This window comes from Myxocyprinus asiaticus, chromosome 9 (assembly GCF_019703515.2).
Source record: "Myxocyprinus asiaticus isolate MX2 ecotype Aquarium Trade chromosome 9, UBuf_Myxa_2, whole genome shotgun sequence".
Taxonomy (NCBI): Eukaryota; Metazoa; Chordata; class Actinopteri; order Cypriniformes; family Catostomidae; genus Myxocyprinus; species Myxocyprinus asiaticus.
Genome location: NC_059352.1, coordinates 12774577 through 12792643, shown reverse-complemented (window position 1 = coordinate 12792643; position 18067 = coordinate 12774577). Strand labels below are relative to the sequence as shown.

General features: G+C 36.6%; 2 protein-coding genes across 2 annotated transcripts; one reads left to right on the top strand and one right to left on the bottom strand.

The window, feature by feature from the left end:
* Nucleotides 1-4813: 4813 nt before the first annotated feature.
* On the top strand, nt 4814-7352 carry LOC127445633 (probable G-protein coupled receptor 173). Its single transcript, XM_051705834.1, has one exon. It carries the CDS (start codon nt 5284-5286, stop codon nt 6616-6618), a length of 1335 nt encoding a protein of 444 aa, XP_051561794.1. The 5' UTR covers nt 4814-5283; the 3' UTR covers nt 6619-7352.
* A 3032-nt stretch (nt 7353-10384) lies between these two features.
* LOC127445636 (toxin MIT1-like) lies at nt 10385-12814 on the bottom strand. Its single transcript, XM_051705837.1, has 3 exons — nt 12743-12814; nt 11271-11396; nt 10385-10666 (listed from the first exon to the last, which is right to left on the bottom strand). Exons 1-3 carry the CDS (start codon nt 12812-12814, stop codon nt 10541-10543), a joined length of 324 nt encoding a protein of 107 aa, XP_051561797.1. The 3' UTR covers nt 10385-10540.
* Between the last annotated feature and the right edge of the window lie 5253 nt (nt 12815-18067).

The following is an 18067-nucleotide window of genomic DNA, read 5'->3' as shown; positions in this document are numbered from 1 at the left end:
GCCACAACTTTGGTGGTATGCTTGGGGTCATTGTCCATTTGGAAGACCCATTTGCGACCGAGCTTTAACTTCCTGGCTGATGTCTTGAGATGTTGCTTCAATATATACAAATAATTTTCCTTCCTCATGATGCCATCTATTTTGTGAAGTGCACCAGTCCCTCCTGCAGCAAAGCACCCCCACAACATGATGCTGCCACCCCCATGGATGGTATTATTTGGCTTGCAAGCCTCACCCTTTTTCCTACAAACATAACAATGGTCATTATGGCTAAACAGTTAAATCTTTGTTTAATCAGACCAGAGAACATTTCTCCAAAAAGAAAGATCTTTGTCCCCATGTGCACTTGCAAACTGTAATCTGGCTTTTTTTTAATGGCAGCTTTGGAGCAATGGCTTCTTCCTTGCTGAGCAGCCTTTCAGGTTATGTCGATGTAGGACTTGTTTTACTGTGGATAAAGATACTTGTCTACCTGTTTCCTCCAGCATCTTCACAAGGTCCTTTGCTGTTGTTCTGGGATAGATTTGCACTTTTCGCACCAAACTACGTTCATCTCTAGGAGACAGAATGCGTCTCTTTCCTGAGCAGTATAATGGCTGCATGGTTCCATGATGTTTATACTTGTGTACTATTGTTTGTACAGACGAGCGTGGTACCTTTAGGCATTTCGAAATTGCTCCCAAGGATGAACCAGACAGTCCACAATTTTTTTTGTTTTTTTTTTTTTGGCTGATTTCTTTTGATTTTCCCATGATGTCAAGCAAAGAGGCACTGAGTTTGAAGGTAGGCCTTAAAATACATCCACAGGTACACCTCCAGCTGACTCCAGTTAGCCAATTAGCCTATCAGAATTTAATTGGCTAATTGCCTAAAGTCTTTACATTCTTTTCTGGAATTTTCCAAGCTGCTTAAAGGCAAAGTTAACTTAGTGTATGTAAACTTCTGACCCACTGGAATTGTGATATAGTCAATTAAAAGTGAAACAATCTGTCTGTAAACAATTGTTGGAAAAATTAATCTTGTCATGCACAATGTAGATGTCCTAAACGATTTGCCAAAACCATAGTTTGCTAATATGAAATCAGTGGCGTGGTTAAAAAACCTAAGTGTAAAACTTCTGACTTCAACTATATATATATATATATATATATATATATATATATATATATATATATATATACGGCTGAGGAAGTTTGGAATGAACCACCACATCCTCACACGGTTCTACACCAGCACTGTAGAGAGCATCCTGACTGGCTGCATCTCTGCCTGGTACGGCAACAGCACCGCCCTCAAGACACATCATCGGAGGTGAGCTTCCCTCCCTCCAGGACATCTATACCAGGCGATGTGTAAAAAAAGCCCGGAGGATCATCAGAGACTCCAGCCACCCGAGCCATGGGCTGTTCTCACTGCTACCATCAGGCAGGTGATATCGCAGCATCAGGACCCGCACCAGCCGACTTCATGACAGCTTCTTTCCCAAAGCAATCAGACTTTTGAACTCTTGACCGCTCACGATACATATATCAGCACTGCACTTTATTAGCCTCAGACTGGACTCTGGGGGTGGGGGGTATTTTTATTGTATACAGTCTTTTATTTTGTGTATACTGTATATTGTATATTATTTTTATTGTATACAGCCTTCTTATTTTATGTATACTGTATATTGTATATTATTAGGTGTGTAAACTGTGTTATGTGTAAATCATATGTTTATTGTAATTGTCATACTGCTATGTTGCTTGGAACTGCACCCAAGACTTTCGTCCACTGTTGCTCTTGTGTATATGGTTGAGTGACAATAAAGGGATTTGATTTGATTTGATATAATTGTTTAAGTACCAAAAGTGTAGGGCCATTTGGAGGCCTTAAGTATATTATTGTGTCATTTTGTATCTATTTTTTTTTTTTTTTTTGCACTTCCATAAATTATATTTTTATGATTATTTCATAGCTATATATAAGATCGCTATCACATGATATCTAGTTCTTTGTTTAGTACAACAGAAATTAGTACTATATTCATAAATACTATATCACGTTGATTTTCTGTGCAACAATGGTGAATTATCTGTATCCCGTATGAATGTACAGATACATATACATGCTATTTCTTACTCCGGGTGGCGCTGTTGTTTCAGTGATTGACTTGATTTTTCATTTGACATTGCTATTTGGTGAAGAAACAACATGGAAGTAAACTATACCAAGTACAACACATGAACAGTATGATATCTGTCATTTGTGTGTATTACTGAAATACTGTATGTTATAAGTTGTGCATCTATTTAGACCATAGGCATAATTTTAGTGATGATAGGGACATGTACCTATCAACTTTCAGAAAATCGAAAATGTCCCGACCAAAATTTGGACAATTTTACCACACAGAAAATATTTTAACTTTATACTATGTTTTTATTTTCTATTAAATGTCTTTAGTATAATTATTAATGTGTAAATTATTGTCCTACCTCTTCTAAAGTGGCGCATAAATGGTGTTGTCATGTGGCGCCTGTTATTTTTCATGGCGCTATTCAGGATGCACCAATCACAGTCATTTTTACGATTTGTTTTTCTTTTTTTTTCTGGAGATTACGCGGGTGGATTTCCATTGGTATTTTACATCCAATCCTTGAAATTAGTAGATTTAAACAAGCATATATTTTTGAATGCAGCCCAATGGATGATTCTGCTTTTTCCTCTTCAGGAAGACACCTTAAAATGTGAACTACTGTATCAGAGGTGTAGGATATACACCTGGTATAAACACTTGGTATAACTCCCAATAAATGCTTTATTTTGCACATTGGGGAAGAGCATCGGGATTATAAAATTATGTTTTTCAATAAAATAAGGCATTTGTGATAAAAAAATAAATTAAAAAAAGTAATTAATTGTAGGCTAAGCCTAAGGCCTAATTTGTTCAGGAGGCCTAGTTTTTCAGATAAAAATGTAAGTACATATAAATAAAGATTATGTGGAAGTGAGGGGAGTTGGAAATCAGAAAGTGGGGGAAATTGTCAATGTTTCATTGTCCTCATAATTTGTTCATCTTGTGATGCCATTTTGCACATGTAAATTGTTAATTTAGCCTACACTTTGTTTAGATTTCCATTTTTTTTTTATTCTTGATTTGGCAGAATTTCACTTTATGTCCCTTGGATATTGTTTTCTCAAGGTAAATCTTGAAATAGATAACGTTAGATTTTGACCCATTAACTTAATTGCATCGCATACCGCTGCTTATTATCCAAGTTTATCACATATGACATTTTTCCTCCTAACCGTGCAGTGGTCAACTCCTATTTTGTTTATTCTTTAGAAATTCTTAAAACAAAAGGCTAATATATAATATGGTGGGGCAGAGAAATACTGTAAGAAATGATACTTGTTATTTGACGTTGCTATTTTGCCTATATATTATCGCATTTTCTTAATACCAACATTTTGAATATAATTTTTGCTATATGTCCCTACCAACTTTCAAATCAAACCTACGCCCTTGATTTAGACTCAATAAGTGCCTGAGAAAATACTTATGTGAATCTTATGTGTAGATGTGTTATGTGTAGCTCAATGTGTGTTCTACAGCCAGTTGCATCTCATGAAATTTCAGTGTGAAGGTAATAAATGTGTTCTACACTCAAAAAAAGGTTTGTGCACGTTGTTCAGTTTACTTAATTAAAATGAACTAAAGCAATACCATTCTAGATTCAATTCAATTACATTTGTAAAAATGAATTTTACTTAATCCATTTGAGTTTGGACTACTCAAATTTACAGTGCAACAGTTTCACTGCACACTTGCTCACCTGGCATATACTAATGATTAATAAAATAAATGAAGTAAGACCAACATAAGAAAATAAATTAAATTAAACTTAAGTAAATTTAGTTTGATGTACCTAATATAGTTGTGTTAGAACTACTATAGTACATTGATTTAACCTAATCTAACTGAATTATGTTGGCTGAATGAAACTTAATTTGAATAAAATATTAAATTGCTTGTAAAAAAAACTTCCTTAAAATTCAATAAGTAAGGCAAATGACTTAATTTTGTGTAGATTTTGTTTGATTGCTTGATCTCTTTGATATTTGAAAAAAAAAAAAACTCAAAATATATTTTCTTTTATTATTTTCTAATTGTCTTGGAAATATTTTGAAATTTTTACACTATCTGGACATTTTGTAGATCCATTTTTAATAGATATACGTGCCGGATCTCTAAAGACCCGACTATGTAAGAGTGTTTTGTGAAATTCCTATGCATTTAAGGGTTAATATAAAAATATCAAACTTAATGGAAAATCAGGCCTATTGTTCACATGATCAAAGACACACTCCAAATATTTTAACGTATTTTACGTAATTAAATTTCATAACAAATTTCCATCAGATTGAATTGAGTAATCTTCAACTAAATTAAAACATTAAAACTTAAATATATTTAATTAATATATATTTAAGTTTTACTATAGATCTATAAATTATATATTTAACTAATATTAATTTATTTTATTAAAAAAAAAATATTTGTATAATATACACCTTCATAAAGTAACTCCTGTAATGCCAGTTGAAAAAAAGACTACTTCATGTAAAAAATATAGCCAAAACAAATTGGGAAAAAAAAATAAAATAAAAAATAAAAACTTAAAGAGTGGAATAATTGATAATTGATTGCTACACACCCTTAAAAATGAATAGCTATCATTTATAAACCAATGAAACTTCTCAGAAATCACATTTGTGACACACACACACACACACACACATTCTGCATATTCATAATTCATACTGAGTCCATGATCTGTTTTACAGCTTGAACAGCTGGCCAGTAAGTGACGCCTGTTTCTTTAAAGTCTCGATTGAATAATCGTGCATGGTGGCGTGTGCGCGCGCTCCCGGACTGAAGCGACTGCGTTTTCGCGAGCCCTTGTGAAACAGGGAAATCCGTGCGCTTGGAATACCCGAGGAGGAATCGCTCTTTTATTTCCAGACCCCGGGATTCGTACCACTTCCTAGCTGTTTCGCCACACATAGGCTACCGGGAAACATCTCTCGTCATATTTCTCTCCTTTAAGACGGACCGACCGCTCCAGTCACCGGAGGTTCCCTTGTTGTCTCTCCCCATCCTCTCCAAAACAAGAAAGCACAAGACAAGACATAACGGAATCGTACTTGCTCCGATCGCTAACGGACCGACTGCGTATGTATAAACGATGTCATTTATTCAAATAGCGCTTCATCGGATTGATTTCGATTGCTTAAATGAATCGTCTGGGGGGGACTATATTCGATCGCCAATTCAAGGGATGGTGCACGTCATGTCTCGGATCTCTAAACTCTTATGGGTATGGCAATATTAAAGACTCCCTACTGATTGGTAACGTTCACATATTGGTATTTTGGTGCCAAACTGGGGGACCAGGATTGCTTGATGTCGGATTACAGCGCCAGGGCTTGGTTGTCGACAGTGTGCTTGCGCAGATGGCGAACACAAGCGATCCGGGGGAAAGCAACCCCTCGCTCCAGAATTATGCCATCACCGCCTCTTCAGTCAAACTGGCCACGCTGGGTCTCATCACCTGCGTCAGCCTGCTCGGGAATATCGGGCTCTCTCTCCTGGTGCTGAAAGACAGCTCCCTTCATAAGGCTCCGTATTATTTCCTCCTCGACCTGTGCGTGGCTGACATTATCCGCTCGGCCGTATGCTTCCCGTTCGTGATGATCTCCATCATCAACGGCTCCGTGTGGAGCTACAGCATCATCAGCTGCAAGATCGTCGCGTTCATGGCTGTCTTGTTCTGTTTCCACATCGCTTTTCTGCTCTTCTGCGTCAGCGTAACGCGCTACATGGCCATCGCGCACCACCGGTTCTACTCTAAACGCATGACGCTATGGACATGCGTCGCGGTCATATGCATGGTATGGACCCTCTCCGTCGCCATGGCCTTCCCTCCGGTATTCGATGTCGGGACGTATACATTTATACGCGAAGAAGAGCAATGCGTATTCGAACACCGATACGTCAAAGCCAACGACACGCTGGGTTTCATGCTCATGTTGGCTGTGATCGTGGGCACGACGCATGTTGTGTATGTCAAAATGCTGTGCTTTGTTTACGACCACCGTAAAATGAAACCCGCTCAGCTGGTTCCGGCGATCAGCCAGAACTGGACATTTCACGGGCCGGGGGCGACGGGCCAGGCGGCCGCCAACTGGATCTCGGGATTCGGACGCGGTCCTACGCCGCCGACATTAGTGGGCATCAGGCAAGCGGCGCACAACGTCAGCCGCAGACTGCTCGTCCTGGACGAGTTCAAGATGGAGAAACGGATAGGGAAGATGTACTACATGATCACACTGGTGTTTCTGCTCTTCTGGTCCCCGTATATTGTGTCGTGTTACATTCGGGTGTTTGTGAAGGGCAACGCGGTTCCTCAGATGTTCCTGACCGCGTCTGTGTGGTTGACGTTCGCCCAGGCGGGGGCGAATCCTATCATATGTTTCATATTCAATAAAGAGTTCAGAATGAGATTCAGAGCCTGCTTTCCGTGCTGCCTGACCACAGAAACACCCATGGAGCCGTACTGTGTCATTTGAAGTACTTTTATTCATGAAATTCCTTTGAAACGGTTTGAGACCGTGAGAAACAATGTTTTGCTCATTGTTAAATAAATGCCACTTGGTTTGCTATTTTATAATCTAATCCAATGGTTTTCTTCATCTGTGAAGGAATAGTTAACACAAAAGGAAATTTGCCATCATTTACTCACAGATATGTTGTTCTAAACCAGTATGACTTTCTTTCTTCCCAGGAGATATTATGCAGAATGTTCAGTCACAGTCACCATTCACTTCTCATTGCATGTAAGAAAAAAGCAATGAAAGTTAATGGTGACCGAGACTATCAGTCTTTAACATTCTGCAACATCATGAGGGTGATTAAATGATGACACAATCCCTTTAAGCATCCAAACAATATATTTTCCTTCATTAAAAGGTAAAATCACAGACCCGTTTCACCATTGCATATCGGAAGATGCATATCCACATATTGATGTACAATATGTATAAAGAGCATTTATTTATACTCTGGACTATTCTTTATATCTTACAGTATATGTAATATATTTGCTATGACCTTAACTGACTTTTCTGTGTGAAGAAAATGTCCAGAGGATTTCTACAGTCACATGGACTAAATGTGAATAAACCATGTCCTTCCCACATTCCCTTTAAATTGATACTGGAAAATTTTTCTCAGTGGATGTGAGCAAAGTCAGCTTTTAGCTGATGGATCAGTGTTGGAGACCATGATTTGTATTTTAATTCAAATAAACAGTTGTTCATAAATGTGCTGTGTTGGTGTGCTAAATCAATATTAGAACCAAATGCACTGAGAAATGCAAGCAAAAGCCCAACAAGGTATTAAAGGTTGGGGATTTTGATGTCAGCTCGACTAAACTGATGTAAAACGTCAGATTTTTGTTCCTGTTTTGCTAAGCTTCCATCTCATTACTTGCTCTTAGATGTTGTGGGGGAAAAAAAACATACTGAGACATAATGTGATGTTTCAGACACACAAATCCAGGGAGAAATTTTTGGCTGCGTTTCCATCCCCCACCCTCCCTACGGATGGTTATATAATATACAGTCCTTTTTTCCTGAACCTCCCCTCAGCACAACTCCATTTGTATGATCTTGTACTATGTTGTTGCATTGACACAATGAATGCAAGCCATTGGAGATGGTTGTGTAATCAGATTATTTGTCTTCGATAAAAATAAACAATGTATCCTGGGCAGTTGCTTTCTACATGAAAACAGCAAAAACTCAAAGACGGACAATATTTCCTGTTAAAATGGAAGAACCTGACCCCCATAGACACTAAGGGCTTCACAATATTTAGATGAGGGGTAATAATACAATTACATTAGGACACTCCAGTTGTGAGTATGTGGTTACTTAAATACTTTTAAGAACTTTAAGAGGGAAAAACATCAGTTTAAAGACCCCATGAAATCGAATGACGAGCACAGTTTTCTGTCCTGTGTTGCTGGCGCATTTCCCATTGAAACAGGAATTTTGGTCAAGACATATCAAAGGTCTTGTTCCCTTAAAAAAAACCAAACAAAAAAAACCAAAAAAAAAAAAAAACCTTTATTTACATCACAGCCAAGAGCTGTGATTTGCTACTTGCAAGTGAATGGTGGCCAGACCTTACAAGCTCCAAAAATCACATAAAATCAGCATAAAAGTAATCCATACGACTCCAGTGGTTAAATCCATGTCTTCAGAAGCGATATAATAAAAGCTGTGTGGGTGAGAAATAGATCAATATTTTAGTCCTTTTTTTACTATAAATCTCCACTTTCCAAAGTGAAAAAGGATTGAAATATTGATTTGTTCCTCACCCAAAGTGATTGCATCACTTCAGAAGACATATATTTAACCACTGGTGTCGTATGGATCACTTTTATGCTGCTTTTATGTGATTTTTGGAGCTTAAAATGTCTGGCCACCATTCACTTGCATTATATGGACCTACAAAGCTGAGATATTCTTCTAAAAATCTTTGTTCGTGTTCAACAGAAAAAAGAAAGTCATACACATCTGGCATGTCATGTAAGTGAGTAAATAATGAGAGAATTTTCCTTTTTGGGTGAACTATCCCTTTAAGTGTGGACATGGCCTTAAAGGCTTTCCAGAGGAAATTCTTGCAGTTCCTTCATTGAGAAACACTAACTGATAATATTGCAAAGAAAAATGACATTATTTACTTGGTGATCCATCTGCATGCATCTGTAGAAATGTAGTGAAAAGGTCCATCAGCTAATTGGAGCGTTTTATTTGAGTGGAGAGAAAGAAATAAGCCACATAGCTGCTGAGCTGTTAACACTATCCTTCTGTTTTCAGACCAGTTTCTGGTCTCCTTCTTAATATTTTCAGCCCAATCCTCATTAGGATGCTGGTTGCAGATCAGTGCTCAAGGTAAAACATTTAGTCCAATGCACTTGCCTTATTATATATACATTTCCAGCCGCCTTGCATTCCTGCCTTGTGTAAAGATGCACTCCATATATTGCTTCATTTTTGGCCTTCTTCCAGCTAGTGCATTAATGCAGCAGTTATAGTCTGGTGGAAAGACACACTTATTTGAAAAGCAGGCCATGAATATCTTATCCACAAAAAACAAACAAACAAAAACAAAAAAACAAAAAAAACCACAGTTCAGTGTAAAGTTTTCTCCACCTTATAGTGCTTTGTACAGTTTATTTCATTTATACTCTAAGTGGCAGCATTCATAGACTGCTGTTTTTTCCAAAGTTATGTAAAAGCTTATACTGTATAAACGTTTCAGAAAAGTTAGTACAAAATTCTTTTTAAGCTTGTCTGTTATTTAAGAATGGCATTATACTGGAGCTCTACTTGGTGTTCTAGCTGTAGCAGTCTGAATGTTCTTTAAGACGGCAATGGACAATAAATTAAGTGACAGCGGGCTTTTGCCCAGGCAGTTTTCTGCCTCCGATACACTGAACAGTAGAGTGGAACTAGAGTAAACATTTTCCAAGTATTGCTGGCTCAGCGGTTAAGGCTCTGGGTTACTGACCAGAAGGTTGGGGGTTCAAGCCCCAGCACTGCCAATATGCCACTGTTGGACCCTTGAGCAAGGCCCTTGACCCTATTTGCTCCAGGGGTGCCATATCATGGCTGACCCTGCACTCTGATCCCAGCTTAGCTGGGATATGTGGAAAAAAAAAAAGAATTTCACTGTGTATGTGCAAATGTATAACATGTGATAAATAAATACCATTATAATTATTAAAAAAATATTATATGATACATTATCACAAATATGTTAGTACAGTATGGTTCAGTGAGTTAAGTAAATTAATGAACATTTGTTGAAAAATTTGTAGTTTTTTTTCCTCACACTGCTCTGATAGCGAGAACACTTTAGCCATGTTAATATTTGCAGTAACATTTGCCTTTGTGTCAAGATGCCTTTTAAGTACAGTGTCTAAAACATTAAAACATGAAATACTCTACATCTCTTAAACTTTTTTTCCCCCCTATTATGCAGGAAATTCTATAGTTGAGAGTAGAATTAATCATAAGAATAAAAACATTAACATTAAAACAAATAATATTTCTCAACTTTATAGCTTTATTTTGCAGTACTTTCTGTAGGAACACCACTTAACTACAAAATTAATAAAAGAAATAATTTATTAGTCACATTATTTGATAATCACTATAGTGTATAATATTTCAAACAAACATGAGAAAATGATAAATAAAAGCTTGTACAATATTTGTAATTCTTTATTTATTTTGTTCATTATATGAGATTCTGGCTAAATATCTTCGGCTTTTGCATTTTAAGACTAGTTTATCATTTTCCATAAAGATTAAATAAATTCAATAAATTCAGTTCATCTGAAATCAATCCAGAAAATTACACTTCTACAACTATACACTTTTTACATGGATTAGCACATTATACGGCCATAAATCTTAATCAGAGGTAATGATCCTGGAATGGAAATGGTGGGAGACATTTGGATTTGCCACCAGATGTGGTGAAGCAAGCTAGGTTGGGCAGACAGGGGCATGTATGATGGAGTCTCTTGCCAAAGAATGGCACCTAGGGAGAAAACAACAAGAAATTACTTAAAACAAGAGATTTAATGCATTACAAATAGCATTTGTACATTTAACTTATATGTTTTGTGTAATTCTTTTTACTAGTCTTTATTATATGTATATATACAAAAAAAATCAATGTAAAGCACTTTGAATTACTATGTATGAAATGTGCTTTATGAATAAACTTGCCTTGCCTTAAAAACAACAACTATTTATTATTTGGTTATTTATCAAGGAATACAGAATAGTGGGTGTTGGGGTTGAGAAAAACAAATGTAAAAAATGCACCTTATGCACATAATACCAATAAAAATGTACATTTAAAACAGAATACTAAAATAAAAAATCAGCAATTAGCATAGATGACACTCACAATGTACATTTCTGCAACAATGCTCTTTACTCGTCTCACTCATAAAAATGGGCTACAACAGATTCTATATTTCTCAAACTTAGTCAAAAATAATATAATATAAATCAATAAATCGAGGCATTGAAAAAACAAGAAGTTTTAAGATATAAAGGAATGAATAACGAAGGCTTTAATGAGTAGGAAGCACGAGGAGAAAAGGGAGCATTAGGGAGGAAGTGAGAAAATGAACCTTGTGGCTCATTGGATGACACTCTTCTCCCTCCTGACCCATCGGAATACACATTCGCAGGCTACGGATCCACAGGCTGACGGCACAACACATGCCTCCTCCACACTGTGAGTCCTTCTCACATGCCTGCACAAACACACATAAAAACAGGTCTTAGGGCTCTTTTCTCATTAAAAATACATCAACATTCAACTTTCACCTCCAGTATGAAAAAACAAACCAATGATGAAATATTCAGTATCCAGCAGAGATGGAGTGTTGATCTTGTGATCTCAGTCTTGAGACCTCCCTAGACAACTTAAATGTTGCCTTTGTTTTGGTCTGGATCTGGGTCTCGGTTTATGGTCTCAGACAAGACCATTATTGACAAAGTTACATAATTGTTTTCCTTATAATTTAAGTTGAATTACGTTTTTTGGAAATTTTTCTCTCATTTACTTTAGACAGCCTGGTTGTTACAGACAGGTCAGGGTTAGGTCTTGGTCTGGATCTAGATCTGAAGGGGTCTAGTCTTGGTCTTGAACTCTGGTGCCCACCTTGGATTCAGGCTACTGATTTGCCTTGACAGGTTGTGTAGGATCGAGGTCTTGGTTTGTTTAATGGCCTTGCCTCCATCTCAATCTTTTAGGGTTTACGGCGTTACTTTTGAAACTAAGTCGTAAAATTGGATACCTTACATACAAAAGGTTAGTAAACGATTTGGTCACACTAAAATCATGGTAACACACATATTGTTTACGTCTTGTGGTTATACTTTTGAAACAGTGAGTATTTTAGTGTTTAAGATTGGCCCCATTCACTTCCATTGTAAGTGCCTCACTGTAACCCAGATGTATGTGTTAAAACCAGGATTTCAATAGAAAAATTCAAGCACTGTAAAAATGAAACAATCTTGAATATTGCTAAAATATATATGCACAGTTTTTATTTATTTTGGATTTTGTTTAGTCACAAAATAATTCCCATAGTTCCATTTATGTTATTCCATAGTTTTGATGACTTTACTATTATTCTAAAATGTGATAAAAAATTATAATAAAGAATGAGTGTTTCAAAACTTTTGACTGGTAGTGTATATATGAGAGCATTCATTTGTTTCCCTGTTGTTGGGGAAATATCTTTAGCATAAAAAACCCTACAATTTAGGTAAACATTCATGTGTAGTAACATTGGTTACTACACATGAATTGGAAACTGGTACTAATGCCCCCCCCCCGGGAAATCTTTTAGAAAAGATGTGCAAATTATTTCCTCAATTCATGTGTAATGTGTACTAATTCAAACATGAAACATGTAAATATTAACATTTGATACTAATGTACTACCACAGAATAACAGTAAATAAATACAATAAAAGCAATAGTAAATAAAAATATTATTTAATATAATTATAACAATTATAAAAATGTATATGAAATATTAGTGTTTAATCCAATCCACCTGACCGTATATAAATTGTAAAGGTCACTCACCCCAGTAATGACTGCAGGCGAACCATGCGACACCAGCAACAGGCAGATAAGGAAAGAGATGCTGGAACTCATGGTCTTCAAATGCTGCCTTTACTTCAGATTTCTCTCCCCTGGGTGGGTCCAAGCGCTATAAAATTGTCTTTTGTTTAAACACACCCAAAAAGTGTATTTTTTTCCCCCTCAGGTGCCAGTGTCCAGCAGGTACAATGGGTTGCCACGTAATGTGTGTATGTGTATGTACACCCAAAAATGTTAAGACAGGTGTCTTCAAAGTTGTTCTGATGAGGGATGGAAGGCTTATAAGCACCATCCTCCATTCACAGTTATCAGTGAGTCACTCAATCACATATTCATAGACGAAACAGAACGAAAGAGATGAACAAAGAAAAACCAAGGTAATATCAGTCGGGGGGGGGGGGGGGGGGGCGGAGGGTTCCACCCACCCTCCTAACACATTTTACACCCCCTACTTACAAATGATACCTTCTCAATTATGTTGTCTTCTGATAGAGGTCTCAACAAAAATATAAATCATTTAGTGAGAAATGTGAAAAATTGTAATTAAAAATCCTGAATTAAAGGGTTAACAGACCCTTGTGGGCTGCAAGCATTTCCCACCAAAAAACATCTACTACAAGGATGCAAGTGTAATATCAGTAAGTAAAAAAAAAAAAAAATTATATATATATTACCCAAATTTCAGTTCACGAATCTGAAAAAAATTATAATGATAAAATATAATGCAAAACATAAAAAGTGGACTTTTTCCCACTCCCAGGGTCATATTGCATTATTTTTGTTCAGTATTTGCTTTATTATAGAAAAGATTTGAAAAGGCAATATGAAATAGTAAGGAAACATTATGAAGGAAAGCTATGAATGGCGCTGGTTTTCAAAGGTCAGGGTCGACAACGTCAGCTGCAAGCGTCCTTCAGCATTAAGAACAGTATTTCACGCACACCAAAGAATATGAAATATGCAAAACTGTTATCACAGGGATCACAGGGAAGAGATAAACAACCACTTATTCGGACAATTTGTGTACAAAATGGGGAGAAAAATGTACCACTACTGACAGATAAATACAAATGTTCTTCACACTTTACTCAAAAAACTTCCAACCTTGCTTTGTTTTCAGGTTTTTAAGAGTCAAGGAAGCACAGCATCAGGACAGAAACAGATTGGGTCATTCAGGTGAAAAACTGTTGCACACTGGCTGGTACAGTCAGTGACTCCAAAAAGTATTTGGACACTTAAGCTACCCTTAAAAAATGTATTCATACCATTGCATTAGATAACAGATAAATAAAACAAGATCAATCAAGTGGCATCTGCCAAAAAGTGATGCTAGACCTAACTTCCCATTTGTTATCCATTTTTTAAATCTAACTGACTGGTCCCAAGGTAATTTTTAGTTTGATGTATAAAGTCAATTCCCCCCGAGTTCACACAGGTGACATAGCAGAGTAACCACAGGTGTAGTTCAGCTCATATTTCACTAAGGTTGACTAGTTTTATGATTTAAAACCTAACAAACATTAAAGGGAAAGGGAATATTTTTGGGTCACCCAAAAATATTATTTATTTATTTTTTTTAATCCCCTTTTCTCCCAGTTTGGAATGCCCAATTCCCACTGCTTAGTAGGTCCTCGTGGTGGCGCGGTTACTCACCTCAATCCGGGTGGTGGAGGATAAGTCTCAGTTGCCTCCGCTTCTGAGACCGTCAATCCATGCATCTTATCACGTGGCTTGCTGTGCATGACACAGCAGAGACTCACAGCATGTGGAGGCTCATGCTACTCTCCACGATCCACGCACAACATATCACGCGCCCCTGCCGAGAGCAAGAACCACTCAATCGTGACCACAAGGAGGTTACCCCATGTGATTCTACCCTCCCTAGCAACCGGGCCAATTTGGTTGCACACTCACGACTCCAGGGGTGGTAGTTAATAGAGAATATTAATTTTTGGATGAACTATCCCTTAAAGTTTTGTAAAATGTTTTGCTGGAAAAGTGTGCTTATGCTATTTTTCTCTTAAATAAATGCCACTTGGTTTTATATTTTGTTATTTAATGCAATGAAATTCAAACATTCAAGAGTGGCTTAGTCGTCTAAACACTTTTTGAAGCCACTATATATGAAATGCATTACTGGACAGTGGATCCCTGTGTTTCATTATGGAGTGTTGCCATTTGTCCATCCATCTATTTGTTTATCAACCAATCTGCCAATGGAGTAAAGAAAGCACAAAATATTTGCATCATAACTGAATTGTCAATTACTGCTGACCCATTAAATTTAAACTGGCCAGTAATGACAGTATTAATTTTTTGCTCTCAGATGAACAACCACAATGGACATTCATAAATATTAGAAAAACACAATGCAACTCAGTTTTTTGATTATGCTCTCAAATGTGATGCTTTCGGCATTAAAAGGTTCTTCAATAGTTCTTTGGGTGAACCAACTCTTTAATTAGAAATGTTTATGATCAGTCACAAATAATAACAGAAATGTATCTCAATACATCTCAGCTCTTGTATTGCAGTTAAGATAGTGACCATCATTGCCAGCACAATAATGTAGCCTCAGTTTCATAAAGGACTTATTAATAACCCATTAGTGCCATCTCTCTCTCTCTGTCACACACTTCTTCCTGTCTATGTGCCAGGTGTTTGGACTTTGCCTCCTTTCCCCACACAGCTTCCCTATTTTCTGGGTTATAAGTGCACATATTTTGCCATGACTTCAGACCAAGAGTGATGAGAACAGTTTAAAGGACTACGTGAGCAGAGATCCAGTAAAACAGCAGTCTTGTATCATAAAAATTGGTGATACATGTTTATCTAAGCCTTCCCTGTCTGTAGTATCATGGTTTGTTAACAAGAACCCCATAATCCAGTGCCATAATCCTTTATTACGCTTGGGTAAACAGAACAGATGGTTTAGAGATGGGATTTGAGCAAACTGCAGTAGAGATAATTACATAGCAGCTCTTTTGTAGCTGATGTAGTACTTACCGAGTATTAGGGGAAAACGTAAATGTTTAATGCGGAACAGAAATTGAATGTGAAACAGATTCGCCATAGTCACTAAACAGACACAGTGCTCACTTGACTCGTACTCTATTTATTAAAGAGTATATGTGACAAGATATATAGGATTACAGGATATTTACCACTAGATCCACCAATGTTCATTTTGATTGACTGATTGACTGATTGATTGATTCTTTCATTCATTCATGTAGGAATTTACAGGACATTGTAATAATCCAAAACATAGTGAGGTGGAGGTTCAGACAGTCTTTTAAAGGAATAGTTCACCCAAAAATAAAAATCCTCTCATCATTTACTCACCCTCATGCCATTCTTTCTCTCTTCTGCTGAACACAAACGAAGTTTTAAGAAGAATATTTCAGCTCTGAAGGTCCATTCAATGCAAGTGAATGGGTGCCAAAATATTGACGCTCCAAAAAGCACGTAAAGGCAGCATAAAAATAATCCATAAGATTCCAGTGGATCAATCCATATCTTCAAAAGTGATATGATCAATATTTAAGTAATTTTTGCTAGAAATTATTCTCCCTGCCCAGTAGGGGGTGTATGCATGAAGACTGTGAATCACCAAAAACACAAGAAGAATGTGAAAGCGAAAGTTAAAATGGAGGTTGACTGAGCAGGGAGGAGAATATATAGTAAAACTTGATTAAAATATTGATCTGTTTCTCACCCACACCTATCAAATCACTTCTGAAGACATGGATTTAACCACTGGAGTCATATGGATTACAATTATGCTGACTTCTGTGATTTTTGGAGTGTCAAAAGTTTGGCACCCATTCACTTGCATTGTATGGACCAAAAGAGCTCAGAAATTCTTCTAAAAATCTTAATTTGTGGTCTGCTGAAGAAAGAAAGTCATACACATCTGGGTTAGCATAAAGGTGAGTAAATGATGAGAGAATTTTCATTTTTGGGTGAACTATTCTTTTAAGCATCATAGGTGCACTCCCGAAATTAGTTACAAAAATTAGAAGGCAACATTATGCTGCCTTCTAAGATGCTTTGCTTTGGCCCAGTTCAAAGGGGCTGTTCAGACCAGACACCCTCTTTGGTAAAAAATAAAAATAAAAAAAAAACATAGATGCAATGCAACAAATAGAACAAAACAGAGGTATCTTGAGCACAAATTAAAATTGTAATGTTTTTCATTTTAGTTCGTTCTGAGCAGAAACAGTATTTATTTTATTTTTTTGATCGGCTCTGACATTCCAAGGCCCCCTTTTTGAATTGTATCCGGTGGCATGAAATAAAAGCACATTTAATAAAGTTTTTTTTTTTTTTAAATGACAGTACACTGTGTAAGGGGTGGGTGAAATACCAGTTGCAGTGTTGCCAGATCTAGCAAGAAAAACATGGTGCGCAGCTAACATGTACTTGCAGTAAAGAAAAAGCTAAATGCAGTGCCAGAAATAGAACAGAACGCACATGTCTCGAGACCCATTTTTAATAAGGCTGGGAATTGCCACACATCTCCATATTCATTATTAAAATTATATTTAGTGGCCTATTCTATATTTAGCAATTTTTAAAGTACTGTGATTCTGTAAGTATTGGGATTTGATATTGTGATATATTTAGCTTTCAAAAGCGCATAACTGTTAGAACAATTAGATTATCAATATTGCAAGGGCCCAACATGTATTTCATGGCATCCAACAGTTTGATGAGCCTTTTTAACTGATACTAGGGCAGTGTCTGACAGAATCTGTAGAATGACTCCTAAAAAATACTCTCCAAAACACCTCACAAATAACACTGTGGATTATGCATAATAACAGGAACATTACTCACAGCAGAGGATTTGACCTCCGATAGTGACTGTCTTGTGATTTATTATTAAATGCAGTGAGTTTGTACAGCAGTGCTTTGATTGCTGAATCAGTTTAGTCGTTTAGTCCTTGCATTCAAGGACTAAACATAACGATTTTAAAGAGACAAAACGTCTTAGAGAGAAAACCAGTTCATGTGGAAATCGGCACAAATATAGCTTCCAGTATCTAACGTTGTATACAAATTTTAAGCTAAACGTGTCATTTTAAATAAAAATAAAAATCGATTTTTCATTAGGGAGATGAATTGAATTATGTAACAGAATCAAGTTTTTTTTTTCCATCCCTAATTTTCAAAAGTTGAAGTCCTCCCAAAAAAAAAAAAAAAAATCCAATATGGAGAAGTTAAGAGAAATATTGATTATTCATATACTTCCATTACATTCAATACCGAGAAGTATCAATAAAAATTATCTATTTACCTAAT

Coding starts and splice junctions, on each gene's coding strand:
- LOC127445636 (XM_051705837.1), bottom strand. CDS start 12,814: ATGAGTTCCAGCATCTCTTTCCTTATCTGCCTGTTGCTGGTGTCGCAT. Junction 11,397..12,742: donor CGCCTGCAGTCATTACTGGG/GTGAGTGACCTT, acceptor GTGTTTGTGCAG/GCATGTGAGAAGGACTCACA. Junction 10,667..11,270: donor GTCATCCAATGAGCCACAAG/GTTCATTTTCTC, acceptor TTTTCTCCCTAG/GTGCCATTCTTTGGCAAGAG.
- LOC127445633 (XM_051705834.1), top strand. CDS start 5,284: ATGAATCGTCTGGGGGGGACTATATTCGATCGCCAATTCAAGGGATGG.